The sequence below is a fragment of the Ammodytes marinus genome (assembly GCF_949987685.1).
Source record: "Ammodytes marinus genome assembly, chromosome: 19".
Classification (NCBI taxonomy): Eukaryota; Metazoa; Chordata; class Actinopteri; order Uranoscopiformes; family Ammodytidae; genus Ammodytes; species Ammodytes marinus.
This window is the reverse complement of record NC_137223.1, coordinates 22,468,019-22,489,333: the sequence shown is the minus strand read 5'-3', so window position 1 is coordinate 22,489,333 and position 21,315 is coordinate 22,468,019. Positions and strand designations below refer to the sequence as shown.

Here is a 21,315-nt window from a genome sequence, read left to right as displayed (position 1 = left end):
ACTGCTGTCACTATGCTCGTAAGTTGCAAGAACTTTTTCATACAAAACAACTTCACAATATGTAAATTATGGTGAATCCATAATGTGTATGATCCTGATCTCTATACACATGACCCTTTAATTAATTATACACAGTTTGTTTTCTCATTAAAAGGTTAAAAGGTGAGTCAAAGAGATATATAATGAAGAATCAAGATCACAATTTTTTTTACGATTAATTGTGCAACACTATTTTAACATGCAATGCCTCTATCTACAGTACCCCTTTGTGGTTTGATTTCCAGTTTATTTTCCCCGTATTTTCAGCTGTGTTCTGCGGTAAAAAGCCCATTTCAATTTTCTGGGGAAAGAGGCAAGCCAAGTACACAATCTAAATTATTCAGCCCTGCATCCTGCAGCCACTCTAACTCATGGGCGGGAAGGGATGAGTGTGTGTTTGTGTTTGTGCATCAAAATAGATGGTGGTCATTATGCAGCGCTGGTATGCAACATTCATTGTCATTTAATTTAAATGGACCTGATATGGCTTGAGTACATGTGGGCTGTATGAAAGCGTCCATTTTGTCTGCTTAATTAGAAATATTGTGTGAGGCCTGTAGTTGTTAAGTTGACAAATGGAAGGGACCAACAATAAAGACGTTAAAAGACACAGTGAGGCAGTTAAGACGGAAAAGGTCTTCACTCGAGTACTAGCCAACTCATTATTAACCAGGATTTTGACTTATTATAGTCGTAAAATTTTATTTTTTATTGTGATTAATTCCAATTCCATGCCCATGAAAGCATTGTTTCAGATAAACGCTTTTGAAATTGAATTTGGAGCATTATAACACAATACAAACATGCGTCAGACCGTCTATTATCAACTCAGCTCCTGTTTTCTCAGCCAGGAGGTGAAACTCTCCTCCCCTGATGTTTAGATTGTTGTGACCCGTGAAGCTGGGTGTTTAAACACATCTACCAAACAGCAATATCAGAAGCCCTTTGGCACGAAACCGAGTAAACCTCACACCTTTCTGTCCGGCTCATATTCTGTGGTTTTCTCTGTGTCGTTGTCTTATGTTATTGACTTTTCAACTTCAACAACTTTTGTTTGGTCATTGCAGGAAAAATACAATTGTATCTAAGTACATTGATAAAGGCTATGAGCCAGTGAGCCATGTCCGACAGTAAGAATGCACAATACCAAGGCCATACCATCGGCTAAATGATCAAACAACTGAAGCCAGTGCCCTCAAGTTACCCTCAATGATTGCTGTGTTTACTTTTATGATCATATAAATAAATTCAGTAGCGGATTTTACGACCCACTGAGAACTACTGAAGAAAGAAGGCTTGCATAAACTCTGAACTCCACAACAGGCAAAATAGTTTGTTGGCATTTATATTCAATAGACTACTTGTGTAGCTCCCTCTTTGCGCTGTTAAGGAATCCTTGTAGTATCGGCATTGCAGAGGACACAGTTAATAAGACGACTTGTCAATGATGAGACTGCAAGACACAGAAAAAACATCCAGGATTCTGGATTTAATTTGACAAGTGATCCACCAAAAAAACCCACATTCACATCACATATATTGTCATAGCCGACTATAGCTGAAATCCAGCCCTAGAAGTAAAGCCGGCTCACAAAGCCACATCAGCCCGTCTGGAAAATAAAGATTATGGAATGAACTGATCAGTTCCACAAAAAAATAGGAAGAAAGGATTTGCGCTGGCCCTATTCCCAACACTGCACTAATAGTTACAAATGGGGGATTTTTAAACAGTTTTAGCTGGCTAAAGAAGATACATTGGATTGCTGCCCAGCTGGTAAAATAGAGAAGGCGGATTATATAGGCTTCAAGCTGGGGAACATTATCGGGAAATATGTCTTAACGCCGGTGTACTTTTATGAATGGGACAAAAAATATATCCATTTAAAAAAAGTGTTTTGGTAAGAATTGATGAACTATACAACTCCACTTTGCTCCAACGCATAATTTTTAACAGAAAATATCTCTTTTTGTATTTAGCCGCAGACTTGTTGTAGCAAGCAAATGGATAGTATTTCTTTAATATAGTGTGGGTCTAAACACTGTAAACTCAATTTATTCTGTGAAAACACGGTATTCAGGGCAATGAAATTCAAATTATTTACTGCATTTATTCATGTTGATTTAACATCTAAATGCTTGATCCATTAAAAGATTGGGTCAATCAAAAAAGTTGTATTCTTCCAGCTTTTAGGTCAATTTAGTCTTTGAATAATATTCATCAGTCTGAACTCTACTTGAGTAGGCAGTTTTTTTTATCATAGCAAATTACATTGTCACATCTATAATGTTAATTGTGCCATATTTATGGCTGGGACAATTCAGGTATTTTCAGGTAATAAATTTGCCTTTTAAAGATTAGAAAATGCCATGGTAACTTTGATATCCCTTTTTAATGTCATGACTAAATTAGCCCAGAGTGGATTGAATCTAATTTGTGCTGCTTTGTAGTGGAGACTGGAGTATCATTACATTATCGCTCGTCTAAATAAATATCATTACCAAAAAAGAAAAACATGAAACAGAAATCGGAATGAGTTTGCTTTAAGAGCCCGCTTCCAGGGCTGCCAATCCCCCAATCTGTATGGTAGAAAAAGATTTAGGATGTCCCAATACATACGGTTTGATGGAGCATGCTTTAAAATACCCAGATGCCCTACTACATTCGGTTGTAACTTTTAGTATGGAAATCGGCATTCTTTTTTGCTGATATTGAACCACAATTTAGTGCACACCCGAAGTTATGTCTCATCAACTGAACCTCCGTTTGAAAACAACCAGCAATGCGACTGATATAAGCAAGAGGCAAGTTCTAGGTGCGATGTTATGATGAAATAAAAATAAGTAGAAGTCTGTCCCAATTGTAGCATACTGCATGCTAACTAACTACATACTTTTTATGATCAGCTGTTGTATGTAGAATAGAAAAAAAGCACACAATGTATATTTGAGTTGAATGGATGGTAAAAGCGTTAAAAAAATTGTACAAATCCATAGTGTGTTTCTTGGTTGGTTATGTGGGTCAGAGTGGGTGGATATAGTGTGTACATGTTGATTACTGCCTCTAGTTAATGGGATTGTACAAGTGATTGGATTAGCAGACAGTTACTCTCCTGGCAGATTGATGAACCCAGCCAGAGCCAACATTTAACACACACAGATTAGGGTTGTAAAGATTAGTCGATTCATTGATTTTTTTTCCGGTTGACAGAAAGATAATCAACATTGATTTATCATTGCAGTCATTTTTCAGGAATAATAACACATTTACATTTTTAATCCTCTGAATTGTGAAAATGTGCAGGTTTTCTTATATGATAGTTAATAGTTTTGGATTTTGATGTTGGCTGGACATTTGAAGATTTTTTTTTGGACTGTTGGAAACTGCGATGGTCTTTTTTTTAACTTCTTTTCTGACGTTTTTTGAAAGGATTGCTCGATGGAGGCTGAAAAAGTATTTATAATTTTAAGCCTATTTCTTCCCATTTCCTTTTCAACCCATTGTACCAATCCTGGAACAATTTCATTCTCTATTTCACAGAAATGTTTGAAAGCAATTTTTAGTTAAAAAGGTTAAAGCCATAATAGTGTGGGTTAGTAAGGGCACAAAAAGCTTTTGATAATTTGCTTTTGTCGAATGGCCAAAATGGGCAGGTCATCCCCCCTCTCTCTGTCTCCCCATTTCAACTCTGTACTGTCTACTAAAAAAGCTTGAACATGCAAAAAAATAAAATGGACAGGTCCAGGAGCCAGCCTATTCATATTCCATAGTTACTCTCTACATTCCTTTGGCCCACATCATTTGAATACAGCACGGGGTGTATTTTCCTGGAATTAGCTTCTATTCGCTCCTCATCTCTGCCAACCTGTTAAACTAATGAGTGATGGGCTCGAGCTCTGCAGCCGCCGTCTGCTGTGTTGAAGTCGGCCAATGGATGTAATACAGGCCGGGGGAAAAAATAAATCAATCTACCTTTCACAAAGTCTTCATTAGTTTGCCTTTTATCAAGCGTCTGGGTCAAACCCAATTGGGCTGCTTCCTACACCCAGTGAAAGGTCAAGTCAATAAGTGTGCGTGTGTGTGTGTGTGTGTGTGTTTGTGTGTGGCATATTTTTGAAGACCAGTTTAGCTCTTATCCTCAGAGTGAGGACATTTTGCCTTCTCCGTACTTCTTCGAAGGCCTGTTTGAGGGTTAAGCCTAGGTTTTAAGGTTCAGGTTAGAATTAGGTTAAGGTGTTAGGGTTAGGCATTTAGTTCTGAAGGTTACACAAAGATAGAAGTACGTGTGTGTGTAAAGAAATCAATCTTTTTAAATAAGTTGAGGAAATTTCGTGTCGATTTGAAGTCCATTTCCCTTTCAGCTCATGATTGAACATGAAGCATTTTGTATTTTTTGAATAACACATTTGGCTTCTCACTTCTCCCTCTTTTGTTTAGATACGTAGGACCTCAATTTGTAGAATTTAATTACAAAAAAAAAACTGCTGAATAACACATGTCTAATAGCTGTTTTGGCTCCATTTCTGGACGAATCTTTAAAGTAATAATATCCCCAAGACTTCAGTGTTCATGTTTTGTTGTAACATCTCTGTTGTCAATAATTGTGCTCTCGTTGGAGAGATATTTTACTGCCAGATCCATGCTCCTAACCAAACAGTCAGTCACAGATATAGATTTTTTTCCTGTCTTGCAATTTTTATCATTTTCTCCCTCCCTTTGCTCCCCAGGCAGCCGTCAGCTAATATTGATTAGTATTGTGTAATGTTGCTTTACAGGTCGGCTTGGTCTGTTGACTGTATCATCAACACTAAGCATTGTTAAGCACCAATCGGGGTATTGGGATGATGTGTTTTATGACCCATCAGGTCAGCAAGTGTTGGCATGTAAGCGTGTGGGGATCTATGAGATATAGGCCTGATGGGAAATTTGTTTTATATCGACCAGGATTTTCCTCAGTGGATGATCATTGATTAGTCAATGGTGGATAGTGAAAGAAATCCCAAGATTTACATTGACAAGAACGATATGAAGTGGATGTCGATATGTGTTTGATTGTTTTTTAATAATCATATTGAATTTTGGTTGATTGGAAGTTCTCTAGATAATGTATTTGTTTAAATTTTATATCAGTGTTTGATCCTAACAATTCGAGTCTTGGGGCATCATACTGGATGATTGAATTGCGCTAACTAGACTCGACAGCCAGGCACATTTCGTCCCTCTGGTGAAAAAGGTACAAATTGAAAGCTTTTTTTTTTTTACAAAACTACCCAGTTACAACAGACTAGTTCTTGACAGTTCACGATCAACTGATATATTTATACAGTCAAAACCGAAATTATTCATACCCCTGGCAAATTTTGACTTAAAGTTACTTTTATTAAACTGGAAAGCTTCTTCTTGATTGGACATGCCACTTTTTGTGGTGAAGTGCTGTTATTCTAGCAGAGCCTCCTATCTCGTTGCTTATATTTGTTTGTTGACGTTTTTGGATTTAATGGTTTCTTGGGTGGTTTGGTAAACTTAATGACCAATCTGATAGCGTCTACACACTCCGATTTCTTCAGTTTCCTTTGTTGTTCTTTAACTGCCGCCATTTTTGTGGATCACTGTGTATTTCCTCTTCCCCTTGAATATAGCGCTTCCCTTACATTTTTTGCATCGACAATTTGTAAACAGTATATTGAATTTGGTAGGATTTTTGAGAAATTTACTTTGTTGGAAGTGGTGCTATTCAGAATTACTCATTTTCACAAATCAGGACAAATATGCATTCTTTAAGGCTGTGTGTGTGTTGTGTGTGTGATAAAGCTGGCTGTGTCATTTATAATGGACAGCTATATATTTTTTGTTGGTAATCTTACAAGAACATTTAACTTGTTTTCAGCAAACTGTATCTGCTGGTAGTTTGTTATTGTGTGTTATGCATAACAGGTGACTTAGCCAATGCCTCCATTGTGGGAAAAACAAAGTATTTAACCCCACCTTTGTGTCAGTAGAGTATAGACGGGCAGTATCCTTTATTTCAGCAGTAGAAATACTAAACCTCTTAGGAAATCCCTCCCTGATCCCTGAAGAGCTCTTCCCTTGGCGGAGTGTTGGATCCTCTTTTCTCTGAGCAGTGAGAACATGTGAAGAGATGAGGTGGAAAAATGGTTGGGTGGCAAGTTCTGCTCCACAACAGTATAGGGTTAGAGAGCCTGTTTTGTAAGCACAAAGTCAGGGCTTCTGTGGTCTGGTTCTTTTATAAGATTCTACCAGCACATAAAGAAAGTGTGGCATCAACATCCTTGTTGAATGTATAGCTGTCCCTGTGTTCCAAATCACATACTTTTTCTTTTTACTACACTACATACTAAAGTAAAGAAGAGTTTTAGGGCCACAGGAGAGAAAAAAAATTAGATAAGGAAGATTTTTTTTAATGTCAAAAATAAAGACGAATACTCCAAAATGCGATTGGAGTTAGTTGGGCATGTATGTATTTTCAGCATACTACAAATGACATGCATGGGACATCCTAAATCTTTTTCTGGCATACTAAGTAGTAGGAAAGTATGGGGTAAGCAGGGTAAGTTAAACAGTAGTCAGTTAAAGTATATTTTATTAAACCACCAGAGGATGACATATTGTACAATATCTGTAACACTTACAGAATACAATGGGTTCAATTGCATCATGATTCATGTTGCACATATTTTTTCTTCTTTTTTTATATTGCATTGAAAAATAAGCCATAGTTGCTTGTTGCTTTATAAGTCCAAGGGACTTGATAATGCCATGTTCAGCATGTAGCCAGACCTTAACTGCCAATCTGACATTTTATAAAGAATGTTCTTCTCAAGTCTGAGATGTAGGCTGTCAAAAGCAATCAAAGTCATCATAGTTTTGGTGATGGATTTTTGTAAGCTCCAACATTGTGGATTTTGGCTTCAATATCTGTATTTCAATTTCCCCCGCTACATCTACACTCTGTGGTGCCTGTGCAAGTGAACATCGTTCTCTGATTAAAGTTTCAAATTCTGATACAATTCAATATGTTTCTGTTATTTGTTGTGAAGTCACATTTGTTTAGAAGTGTTGGTTTTCATCACAAGAATGATTTGGGCTTTTCAAAGTCTGCCTATAGCAAAACAGTACTTGATGGGAAAATGGTATTAGATGTTGTTAAGAGCCAGTTGATGTTTATATTCTGTTGTTTATTGAAAGAATAATAAGATAATGCTAATGGTTTTAATGCCTTGGCCAGTTGATGTGAGGCTTATCGCTAAAGTGTGAAAACACTGCCCACTCATGTCATTATTTTTTAATAATTTCAGCAGACTTTATTTTGTCAAAGTTATGTTAAGGTTGAATGGTAATGCAATCACAGACTTTTCAAATCAATCTTTGCTTACAGATGCATTTTCCATGCAGTGTAACTTTTATGAGAAGAATAAAAGGACACGGTATGTTCACTGTGATGAATTACATCACTCAAGTGATTTTCTGCAAATTGATTTTCGTACCAAAGCGGAAACAAATGGCTGCCTGGGAGGCGAGAAGACATATTGAAAAAAAAGTGTGTGTGTGTGTGTGTGTGTGTGTGTGTGTGTGTGTGTGTGTGTTGGGGCAAGCTATGTTTTGGATACCTCCTAAAGTCTGGCTTTTCCGATAATCCAAAACTGTGGAGAGAAATGTGCTCCTTTTATTCCCACCCATGATTAAACTGCAGCTCACTGACGAAATTGCTGCACCTGCGTTACTGGCCATTCTCTTTTTCACTTTTGTAATTCCAAAATCATTTGTGGACTCATTTGGATGCCATGCTTTGGTTAATACTGCGCACACAGGTGGCTCCAAAATGCACCGGCAACTGCTGTGGCTGTAATGGTGGACAGTTTGGGCTTTCAAACACAGGTGCACCTAATAACATTGGCAATGGCTGCTTTCTATTACCCGGTATTGTGAATGCTGGCTCACTGGTATAATGGAAGAGAGCTTTCATTTATGTTATTGGATAGACCCAAGCTTTTTGAACTGTGACGAGCCCAAAATGTCTGTTTATGAGAAAGACCCATTGGTAAAGTGTTGGTTGATCCTGCCATTCGCCTAGAATTCAGTGAACTGATAAGCTGCTTAGTGTAACTTCTACATCATCTTGTGGGATGTTATTTTCAATACGTTTTCCACATAATTTTTCTCCAAGCCTGTGCGCCTTTTCTAAATGGTGCATATATGCTTCCAATGTCTTCTCTTCTCTAATATAGATGCACCCCCAGGGTCTGGCACATTTCAAAATGTACTTTCTATTTCATGACGTTTAATGTGTCAAAGCCTTGCATCCTCCATCTCTCCATTCATTTTAATAAGATTTTAAAATTCTTTAAACCGTCCCTTAAAAACGTAAATACTCAATGGTATCTGAAAAGAATTTGACTTATACATGACGCAAGAGCCTTTACTTTTTGATGCTTGCTTTTGCTAAATTGCTCATAGTGAATGTTTAATGCGCTTATATTTATTCCCATAAAAGGGTGTGTGTGTGTGTGTGTGTGTGTGTGTGTGTGTCCATTGATTGGCTTATTTGGCTGTCTGGTCTCAGATAGCTGAGCGAGATGCAGTTATATTTTTATTCAGAGGTGCACACGGCGTCTTACTTCCCCATATAGAGAGAGGGGGTGGATATAGGATACCGTCCAGGATAGCAACAACACAGACAGGGCTGATAAACAACCCTTAAGCATCAGAATCAACATCAAACCTTGTGAAGTTTGTGTGAAAATAGTTACCTACTTGATTAATTTTAACTTTTGATTATATAAAAACATAATTATTTTGTTTATTTTACTGTTTGAAAATGATACAACAAGACAATCCTGTATCAGGTGCCTTCAGCAGCAATGTTTGGGTGAAATAATGAGCTTCACATAACATGAACAACTACTCTTGTGAGGTGAAGATTAGCCAAAGATGTTGTGATTTAAAATCTTTAACAGAGATTTAGGACACACAAGAAAACATGAATATTTACTGAGGAGTTACCAGGCCAATGTGGATGTATAATCTCTCCACCTCGTCCTGGGCCGTCCTCCATCCTTACCAGATGCCCCAACCACCTCAACTGGCTCCTTTATACCCAAAGGAGCAGAGGGTTTTACTCACTGCTCACTGAGTTCCTCACTGGAGACAGAGTTTCCCACCCCATCTCTCAGGGACACTCCAGCCGCCCTCATGAGAAAACCAAATTCGGCCTATTGTACCCGCGATCTAGTTATTTCGGTCATTACCCAGCCTTCATGACCATAGGTGAGGGTAGGAACGAAGATCAATCGGTAGATCGAAGGCTTTGCCTTCCGACTCAACTGTCTTTTAGTGTAAAACTGCTCTCTTCTCGTCACAACGTTGCGGTAAAGCTAAGTGTTAAACCAACAACATACTTGAATTCCTTCACTTGGGGTAGGAGGACTTATTCCTAGTCACCCTCCTGATCAAAACCTTTTTTCGCCGCTTGAACCCACAATCTAGTTATTTCGGTCATGACCCAGCCTACATGAACATATATAAGAGTAAGTCTCAGCATATCCTAGATTAAACCGTTATTAATGAGTTGGTTATTTAACACTTCGTAGCCTGAAGCTCCTGTTATCGGTCCACTCTGTAGGGTCATTGACTGGGCAACCTTAACAGTAATTGACATGACAATTTTGGTCTTTGGACCGTGGGACACTGCAACTCCACAGTGAAACACAAATGTTTACTTAACAGGTTTATGTTGATCCCAACAACAGCTGTAATATAGCAGTGAGTCATCCTTTAGTATTGGATTAAACGTCTTCCAAAAAAGCTCTTAGTCCTCTTATTTAACAGATATAAACAGGAAAGCACATGATTTACTTAACTGCTGTTGATGTAACTGTTTTCTGGCAATGTGCCTGTCTGTATATACGTGTGTGTGTGTGTGTGTGTGTGTGTGTGTGTGTGTGTGTGTGTGTGTGTGTGTGTGTGTAGTTTATGTACTAGTTTGCTGTGATGAAATGCATTACGAAGGCTTAATTAAGTGACACACTTTGGTTAGGTAACTATTGTACTATCATGTAACATGGTGAAATACATAAATGAATTAACTCAGTTTGGCTAATACATTCTAAACACAACGTGCATCAAACTCTCTGAACACTTTCCATTATCCTTACAGGCAAATTAATACATCTACAGTATATTCTCTCTTTACTTTTTCAGTACATTAACAGTTTGGCATTGCGTTTCTCCTTGCGTTTCTCCATCCTTTTTCAGTGTGTTTTTTAAGTATTCGAAAATAATTTTATAAATTGGCTAGTACGGTTGCTTTAAACATTCATAAAACGTATTGAAATGTTTTTATTGTTTTTTTTTCTTTAAGTTATATCAAGTTTTTCGCAATATTCTTTCCAGTTTGCAGTTGTATTTTTCCCTGATTCCTATCTGCCTCTCACTCTGTTTTTATCTCCCTGTCACTGAGATGGCATTGAGTGAGGCAGTCAAGCATCTGTATTTCCCACACTCACTGGGGATTCTTCTTTGGCTGTGTGTGTGTGTGTGTGTGTGTGTGTGTGTGTGTGTGTGTGTCTGTGTGTCTCTGTGTGTGTCTGTGTGTGCGTCTGTCACTTTGCCAGTCACTTTGCCAGTTGGCTGTCTGCTGTCCTTATCTGCCCAGTAGCCATATTGTCACCTAACTGCTCCTCTTTCAGTCTCTCTGGCTCCCCACCCATAATGCACCTGTTACAGGGCGTTAGTCAAAAGCGTTTCCCTAGAGACCAACTATCAGTGGATCCAGTCTCAGCTTCACTTCCACCACAGCAGCCTCAGGGGAACACACACACACACACACACACACACACACACACACACACACACACACACACACACACACACACACACACACACGCACACGCACACGCACACCCACACCCATCCAGTACCTGTTACACACATGCAACATAACTTTTTCCTTTGTACACACACCATACCTGTTTCTTGTTTTCCACACATTCCCTCAGTTACAGATAACTCACCACGCCCTGGAGCAAACTGGGCCATTAACCCCTTGGTCGTTGCACAGCGGTTAATGATTTGCCATCATGTGTGTGTGTGCGCATTCGTGTTTATGTACAAACAGCAGTGTGTACCGTACACACTCTGAGTCAGTGGCAGGTTCAGGTTCTCGGGTCATTTAAACAAGGCTTCAGTGCAGGCCCCCCTTTGTTTACACCACTACCATAGTTTACCACCGTGTGTGTGTGTGTGTGTGTGTGTGTGTGTGTGTGTGTGTGTGTGTGTGTGTGTGTGTGTGTGTGTGTGTGTGTGTGTGTGTGTGTGTGTGTGTGTGTGTGTGGGTGTGGGTGTGGGTGTGGGTGTGTGGGTGTATATCTGCTTGTATGTCACAACTGCCAGTAAACACCACACAGTTATTAGTTCACTGCTGGAGGCAATAGGCCGAGAGAAGAGGTGTAGCCGGTGGACAGAGGAGAATAGGAATGAATTGGATAGTGAGGTGATTATCAACACATCTCACGCTGTCTCTCTGTGTCAAATAATCCCTCCTTTGGCCTATTATGTGTGTGGCTTCACACTCCTGAGATGGGAGCAGGTGTGTGTTAACTTAAAGGTACAGTGTGTAGTATGTATGAGCATTTTTCAGAACAGACTTAGTAGAAATGGAATATAATATTTTTTAATTAGTGTATAACATAAAACATGCTTAACATAAAACATGTTTATTTTTATTTCCTTAGAATGAGCACAGACGCTGATATGTTGCACCGCCATGTTTCTACAGTAGCACAGAATGGACAAACTTAATGGCCATATGCGTTTTTATAGTTTGTATCCTAGGGAAAAACACCTGTTGGAAGATGATGAAGTACTGTAGAATAAACAACTAAAAACATCTTCACCTTAGTTACAACTTGATATTGTGGAAAGGCTTGAGGTAGTTGTGGATGATGCCAACTAGCTCCTTGTCCTTGAAGGCCACCGTAGCTGTAATTATCTGAAAGGGAGGGGTTACTCAGGGAGCGATGCAATCTAGAACTTTCACCGCTTTATGCCACTAAATATTCCGATATTGCACACGGCACCTTTAAGATCTTGCTAGAGGAAAGCCCATGCACCTTAAATACAGAGCCAATTAGCATGGAGCTAACGTGTGTCTGAAATAGTTTAGGACACCCGTTCCATATAACAGCGCCGCGGGTCAGCCTAGCCTAATCCTGAGCTGTTAATCCAATTAGAGTCAACACAAAGGGATCCTTGGTATTAGATCCTGTAAGCATTAACACACGAGCATGTTTATTATTGTTGGCTACACTTACATGTACACACTGAATTGGATAAAAATCAATATTTACCTTTTATTATTGTCTTTTTCCAATATGCAATTCAAATTACAGCTTATGGAAATGTCCAGCCATATCTCATATTTGTTTTACTTTGCTTATTTAAACAGTATAGTCTAATTAGTCTCAACATCAACTGCCATTTACTCAGGGTTTTTCCTGTATAGTGACAATTTTGGCGCCCCCCAAAGTGGTTTTATGCCTCCCCCAAAGGGAAATCACCAGCGCCAAGCCGCCAAAATGATAAAAATTTAGGATATATTTAGCTATATAAAACCTGTCCAAATGTGTTACTAGTTCTGTCCAATACAAGTCATCCTTCTTGTAGGGTTGGGCAATTAATTGCATTTCAATTTCAATTTATATTACTGCTTCCCTTGATCATGAAAACAAAACAATCGCAATAAGACAATCATTGAAACTCCCCTTTCTCAACCCCACACCGCTCTTAAGATTCACAAACTTTTCGCATTTACTGTTGCAGTTGCGACCCCAACAACTTTGTTTCGTGTTCTCACCCCCCAAAGGCCCATTCTGAGCCAGGAAAAACCCTGTTACTATAGACTTACATCACTATATACTAACTGTTAACTACACTGGCTTACACGTGTTAAGGCTGGTTGAAATTAGTGTTATCGGATAGGGATTAGTTATAACTAAATAATACAATTCTCTGCCCAATAGAAATCTAGAATCAACTGAATAATTGAATAGGGAAATATAGTAGAATATGCTACAGGCTATTCTCTTGTAGCCTAATGTAAACCTGCCTGAATTATGACCTGCAAAATACATTAGGGATATAATAAGATAATGGTCATCCTAGACACACCCACTCAGGTATTTTCCCCGTTTTAGCTTGATCTCTTAGAGGATTGTGTGGGTGGGTGTTTGTGTACCAGGCTTAACCGACATGTCTTTATTCCTCCTTTGTTGATTCAGTATGATATCCAAGTTGGGTATCTCAATACGCTTTGACCATTTATCTAATTTATCCTTTATTTATCCTCAAAAGATCAATTGAAGGGTGACCCTCATTTACAATGATGTCGAGTAAAATTACAATACACAAACAAACACAATGCAAATATACAACAAGCTGACAAAGTAACAAACTATTAAAACATTCAGCTCAAATGGGTGAAGCAGAACATTGCCTAACCAAAACAATTAGGGGAGAGTGGGGTAAAGTGAGACACTTTTTACAAGAATAAATGATCATAAATATTGTAAAACGTGGCATAGCCTGCCTCATCTGAACCGAATGTATATAAAGTTTATCAAACTCAAATGACAATATCTTAAATTTGTATTGATAAATATGACAAACTCTTTTCAGATTCTTACTACCATGCAACTAACTCAAAAGTACTTAGAAGGATGTTATGGATTTGGGTTTACAGGGGCTGTGATAATGTTAAAAAGTATCTCTTCATTATAAAAAAAATCTCAAATAGGAGTAGGACTATTTTTGGATACCCAGTTGCCATGTTTTCGTTGTCTTAGATTCAACATCCTTGAGTCTTCCTCTCATGTGTTGCACTGCGGTACTCGGGTAGAATCTCTTAATGTGACGTGCACACAGAAGCGTTAATTAGCAGGCTCGCTATCTTAATTAGTGGGTTTAAATGTAGGAATGTTATAATCCATGGCTGTCCTTTTGATGTGTGTGGGAGATGGTATGCAAATGCAACGTCTTTTTTTTGGTTCTTTGTGTGTCTTTTTAAAAGAAGGCCACATTATGTGAAGATCAACCAGCGATTTTGTGTTTGTGTGTTGTAAAGTTTAACCAGTACTACTTACTAGGGCTGCATGATTCTTGCTTAATGCTTATGCCCAAGAATTTTTATGATTCTCTCGTACAATTCTTGTTTTTTGAGCGAGAGAATTGTCATCATTTAGAAATGAGATCGCATGAGTCAAGATCACAATTTTTTAAAGATAAATTCTGCAGCCCTACTTTCCATAATGACATAGTTCTGGTATTGTGTGGTTATCAGTGTGTCTTTGTACAAGAGATAGAAAGAGAGAACAAGAGAGAGGGAAAGAGAGAGAGAGAGAGAGAGAGGGAAAAAAGAGAAAGAGAGAGGGAGACACAGGGAGATGGAACTCAAGAGATGAGTGGTTACCGTGCTAATTATGCTTCCCCCATTCCTCTCTAGAATAATGCAGCCTATTCCCTGATGCACTGCCATCTAATAACCAGTTGCTCTGTGAACAGCCTGAAATCAGAGTCTATTCATGCGCCAGGCTCCTCATGCAGCATGATGTAACCTGCTGAGGACTCTGTCTTTGATTGAGACGTTCTCAGTCGTGCTCACAATGCAAATAACAGACAGAACTCACGGGAGCATCACAGCAGTGTGTGTGTGTGTGGGTGGGTATTGATTCCAAGTGTTTTAATTTTCACGGTTATTACCAAGCACCTGCACAGCACTTGTGGTTGGAAGGTGCTGTTTAAATATCGTTAGCCTCATAGCATAATTGCCTATATCATATTTACTCTACTCTACTTTTACTCTACATCTACTCTATTCTACATCTACTCTACTCTACATCTACTATTCGTTAGCTTAATAGCTTAATTGCCTAAGTCATATTTTAAGGGTTATAGAGTAGGGTAAAGTAGACGTAGAATAGAGTAGATGTAGAGTAGAGTAAATATGATTTAGGCAATTATGCTATGAGGCTAACGATATACAAAAAATTCACTAAAACATTTTTTAACTACCGGATTTGTGTTGTCTTTTTTCGTGCAATTTTCTTCTGACATGTTCCTGCTTCTTTTACATTTTATTTATTTCAATAATAGGCCACATTTAGTGACCAAATGTTTCTGCTTAGTGTTGTCAACCCCCAAAGGCCCATCCTGCACCAGGAAATACCCTGGATGTACATGCACACACGACACATGCACACGTAAACGTTTGCAACAGGATATGGTTACTGAGTGGAGAGGGTGTGTTGTACTGTTATATGATCTCCCAGGAGATTTGGTGCAAGCTGTGCATTAGCTTCACGATCACACAGCTTAATGCGTGTGTATGTGCTGTACTATATTCAGGTGTACAAAGCTGGCATTGTGGTTTCACTGCCTCTAGGCTATATGTTACATTATAGTACCAGCAGTAGCCGATGTGTGTGTGTGTGTGTGTGTGTGTGTGTGTGTGTGTGTGTGTGTGTGTGTGTGTGTGTGTGTGTGTGTGTGTGTGTGTGTGTGTGTGTGTGTGTGTGTGTGTGTGTGTGTGTGTGTGTGTGTGTGTGTGTGTGTGTGTGTGTGTGTGTGTGTGTGTGTGTGTGTGTGTGTGTGTGTGTGTGGTGGGTCTTAGCTAGGGGCAGGTTCTAGAAAGATGATACTGTGTAAACTGGATTAGCAGCACAGACAAGTATGGAGTCGGAGGAGGGGCACTTTTTACGGACACAATTTTAGAGTTCCTCATTCAAATGTTTGTTGTCATAATGTGTTTATGTAAAAAAATAAAATATATATATGGGGAGAACAGGGTAATTTGAGACATCGGGTAATGTGAGACACCCCTTGTATCTAGGCAACGGAACACATTTTTGGTCATATGAGATTCATATTTTCAAGCCCCTCTCATTTCCCCTTGACCCATTGCCCCATTCGTCCTGAATACATTCTGATAATGTCCATTGCTAGGAAACATCCTGAATAAATGGGAGCTATGTACATTTTACTGATAAATCATTTTAGCTTGCATAGAGGGGAGCAAATGTAAAAAGCGTCTCACATTACCCCATTCTCCCCTATCTAATGACCCTATAATATATCACATTGCATCAAAAAGTCATAATTTATGACTCGATTCTCTTACTTATGGCCCAAAATTGAATGTCATATAATAAGTTAACTCATTTGTTATTCCTTCTCCTCCTCCCTGTCAGATGATGAAACACGCGTGGGGAAGCTACCGGCGCTACGCCTGGGGTGCCAATGAGCTCCGGCCCGTCTCCAAGCAAGGACACTCCAGCAATCTATTTGGTGAGTGAAAGACTACACACACACACACACACACACACACACACACACACACACACACACACACACACACACACACACACACACACACACACACACACACACACACACACACACACACACATGATTGATCTCGTGTCCCTGCCACCAACGGCCTTGGCCTTTTAGATTAGCAGACAAATAGGCTGACAGTCAGTCACCCGTCTATGGAGGCCTCTAAATGTCAACTTTATCATATATTTATATTCTGTTTGTGCTACTTGGCAGTCGAACCTTTGTGCCTGTTTCTGCCTTTTGTGGTGAAGTCACACAAAGCATTACTGCTAAATGACTGCAGGGCCTTGTAAATGAATATTACATGCACATGCGCTCACACACACTTTGTTTATGAGACTGGTCTTTCTGTCGTGGCTGGGACAAGTGAGAAACCCCCAGTGTGTGTGTGTGTGTGTGTGTGACAGAAGCCAAATTAAACAAATATTTTCTAAAGTCTGTTTTTATCCTACCACACACACACACACACACACACACACACACACACACACACACACACACACACACACACACACACACACACACACACACACACACACACACACACACACACACACACACACACACACACACACACACACACACACACACACACACACACACACACACACACACACACACACACACACACACACACACACAAACACACACACACACACACGTGCAATGCATGTTGCTCCAAGCTTTGTCTCACTGGCCCTCATTTATCAACCGTGCGTAGACCAGAAAAGTGGGTGTACGCACATTTCCACGCAAACCTCGGCATTTATCAATATGGACGTGAGTGTGTGTACGCAAGTTTGTAAACGGCATGGACTCGCAGTGCAGGCTGTGCCGGGTAGCCGATGACTTTGTTGGACAATTATTAGAAGATTATACAAATGCAGTGTTTGCTCAGACCGAAATAAAGATATTAATCACTTAAAAATGTGCAGCTTATGGTGTGCAACTGAGTAGGAGCACTGATTCAATAGTGCGCACACCCGGGCCACTTAGGAGCGCTGCATGGGACTGCGTAAGGGCAGTTGTCTCCGTCTGGAGCAGCTGGGGGGACACTGAGGCACGGGGGCTGCATTCATTCAAAATGTTAGCCAAAGTATTAAATGTGTAGGCTATGCAAGATGTACGCTGCTCTTTATGATAAAAAATACATGGCACAACATTCATCTTAACATTTGATTTATTTGACGCACTTTTGAGATGTTAATTCCTCTTTTTTTTTTTTTTTTTTTTTTCTTAACCTTTATTTATACAGGTAAATCCCATTGAGTCCGAAGACTCTTTTGCAAGGGAGACCTGTTCCCATTCCCACGTTACCATTCACACACACATTCATACACCGATAGCAGACTAACTATCGACATTCACACGAGGCAAGGTGGGTGAAGTGTCTTGCCCAAGGACACAGCAACTGTGACACAGGTGGCAGGGCGGGGATCGAACCTCCAACCCTTTGATCATCAGCCGACCCGCTCTACCAACTGAGCCAAAGTCGCCCCCTTTTAATGTGTCATTGATCGCTTAAGCGAGCGATTTATTTCCACCGTTAACCGGCACGTTTTGGCTTGTTTTTCCGATCTGCTGGTGGAGCAGGACGGTGGGCGCCCTCTCACAGCCGATCGTTGCCGGGTCGGCTTGTGCAGCTGACGGCCGGGCTGACCACTCTGCCAAGCGAATGCTGTCATACAGTAAAACGCAAAATGTGTTATTTTTAGTTTTTAAAACCCTTTTGAGTAGTGCTATCTAAAAGGGCCAATACATTCTAATCATTCAAATCTCTGCAGACATGTATTTATTTCATGGGGACCATTACCGGACAGCGACTTTTTCTCCTGTTTTTTTTATGCTTTTATTGATAGTGCAGAGAGACAGAGGTGAAACGGGGCAGAGAGGGGAGTGACTGCGGGCGGGAATCGAACCCGGGTCTGCTCCTGGGCCCGGCCCGGGAGGGGGACGCCTTACCAACTGAGCTAAAGGCGCCCCCGACTTTTTCTCCTCTACCACTTAGGCTATATTATGCCCGCACCCCCAGTTGGTTGCATTTCAGAGCAGCAACACGCTTTTTTAGTGACAATTTTTGAGTCAGACCACTTTTTCGTCATCTATGTAAAGAAATGGCGACATATAATTGTATATGCTGTTTTATAGCATTTGAGCGATACTGATGTAGTAATCCTCAAACGCAAAATCCTCAGCTGGAGATCGTTTGTGGTCAACACCAACGGTTTTGACCACAGCAGTTATTTCCTTCCTAACTGCTGCATTCTGTCGTTCTTTGATGCCGCTTGTAATGCTCCGAAATTAAACTCTTTTTTTTTCTACTTTCGCTGTTATTCTGTCAATTTCTACTTCAGATAAGTTCCTCTTCTTTGCCGTAATGTGCATATCCATGTCGTAAAACCTCTGGGCGAGGCCTCTAAACTGAGAAAATATAGGGGCGTGATATTCAAATAACGATTGTTTTCAGCCGCCACATTTATCAATAATGGCCTGGCGTACGCCGAGATTGGCGAGATACGACTGTTTGATAAATCCCACGCGATACCTGGCGTAGGGAGGTATTTGCACCAGAATCTGCACCAGTTTCCACGCATGTTTGATAAATGAGGGCCATTGTGTGTAATTGGCTGAGATTGTTAGCTTAAAAGCTGGACTCAGAAAATGCCGCCAAAGTAAACATTAAAAACTAAAAGGATCGGTTATGACACACATGTGCCAAATGGCAGAGGATCAGTACAACTCATTAAAAGCCGTTATATCCTCATCATCACAAATCTGCAGTGTGTGTGTGTGTGTGTGTGTGTGTGTGTGTGTGTGTGTGTGTGTGTGTGTGTGTGTGTGTGTGTGTGTGTGTGTGTGTGTGTGTGTGTGTGTGTGTGTGTGTGTGTGTGTGTGTACTGTATTCGCATTCTCTCCTAATTGTGTGAAGACAGAAGGGGACCAGTGACTTGAAAGTATTGAGATCAAACTGCTTGGGGTTTGGCCTTGGTTAATATTTCAGAAGAAGTCCTGAACCAGATATTTTTTTAGGCAACTTTAGCTCAGTAGAGTAGGTGGATAAGACCATATGAACAGCGATATACTTATAATAAAAATATGAATCTTTATTGAGACTGTCACTGATTGCTGTACATGTTGTGTTTGCCTTGTTTCTGTGTGTGTAACCCTAAGACGTGTTTGTACACATGATGAATAGTGTAATTTATTCTGACTGATTGGATTAATTAGAGCGGGAATTGGATTTTTTATTTGTTAAGATCTCATTCTCTTCTCTTGACCCAATTAAATCATGATTAGAATATGTCTTTAGATACCTTTTTAGCTCGGTGTGTGTGTGTGTGTGTGTGTGTGTGTGTCAGTTTAAAGCAGTACCGTTTCAAGCTTTTGGCTTGATAAGACGGCGATAGCTGTGCCTCTGCTGCCGTTAGGACTGGTTTCTCTTGACACCAAGCTGATGTTGCCATGACAAAATGTTGCCCTCTATGTCAAGATGCAGGTCACACACACTTTGTTTATGAGATATATGAAACCTTCATCTTGCCAAAGAACACTTAACATTTAAAAGAAAAAAAATCAGCACAGACACACACACACACACACACACACACACACACACACACACACACACACACACACACACACACACACACACACACACACCAAAACACAAAACCTCAAATCAGATCGAGTGTGTGAGTTTATTTTGGTTTCATAACACAAGTCTTATCGGGAGTGGAGGCTTCTATTGCTTCCACACATGAACACATTCTTATCTATTCAAGAGAGCTTGCAACAGTGTAGTCAGTGAAGTCAGTAGCGGACAGGAAAAAAACATTCAAAAAAAGCTGTTTTCGTATCACTACTGACACATTATGACTGGCTAACACACACTCATGTCTGGCCAAGTGGACATTATAACACAGATATGCACTATCCTGTAAGCTCTATTTATCTTGACTATGAGGGAGATATCTCTTACATTTGTTGGATGCTTCAATATGTTCACCTAGCTAGATGCTAACTTTGTCTGTGTAAAGGTTGTTGCTGGGCAGGAATCATACAATTCATTGTTAATATGCAAATTCTGGATTAGTGCAGCTCAAAAAAACTTCTAAGAAATGCGTAAACTTTATTTTAGTGTTGGTAATGTTTTGGTAACGTCAACTAACATGTATTTTACTACACAAGACCTCCTCAAACATGGCTCACATATTGGCCGTCTTATTCAGACATATTGAATGGAAGTTTTTTACTGAGTAGCCGACATTTAGAATTCACAAAGTAGAGTTATTTTTAAACATCATCTCTCTGAGGTGTTTCTGTATCTTACATCATTAGTGGAGAAGAGTTTGCTTTATTCGGGCAAAAGTTGAGCTTTTTGATTTTTTTCTTTTCTGCTGCATATATTAAACTTAAACTTAACTATACTAAAAGTTGACTATTAAAGTGACCAGATGACCGCTCTTTGGGCTTACAATTGCAGGGTGTTACAAAGAAAGAGTTTTTAAGCCACAAAAAACTTGTCTGTCCTGTTTTGCTACATTCTAGGAACGTCGATGGCTTGTGCTGTCTACCTTCAAATCTGTCCAAAAGACTTTCTCAAGCTTTACCTTTCAGTGAGGGATTGGGCGATTTTACTATAGTGTTCTAGTTCAAACATGCGAGGCGATACTTCTCTGTAGATCTAGGGAAATAGATTTGACAAGACTTTGTTTCAATTTGCATAATGGTGTTTGGAAATCGGATCACACCTTGTATCCTGGAATGGCAATTGTTAAATGTACACAAAAGCCTCTACATGCTACTTTTCAAAGAAGTACCTATTGAAATACATTATTTTAGGTTTTTTCCAATGGGAAATAATGCCAAAA

General features: G+C 39.6%; 1 protein-coding gene across 2 annotated transcripts in view; it reads left to right on the top strand.

Annotated features, from left to right (window-relative positions):
* man1a1 (mannosidase, alpha, class 1A, member 1) overlaps window positions 1-21,315 on the top strand; it is a 134,234-nt gene that overhangs the window by 16,570 nt on the left and 96,349 nt on the right. For both annotated transcript variants that reach the window (XR_013845364.1, XM_080047908.1), the window contains exon 2: window positions 16,297-16,393. Coding sequence is in view for 1 of the 2 variants with exons in the window: in XM_080047908.1 (XP_079904034.1) it covers window positions 16,297-16,393 (97 nt within the window). In the remaining variant the exon portion in view is untranslated. The remainder of the gene's footprint in view (window positions 1-16,296; window positions 16,394-21,315) is intronic.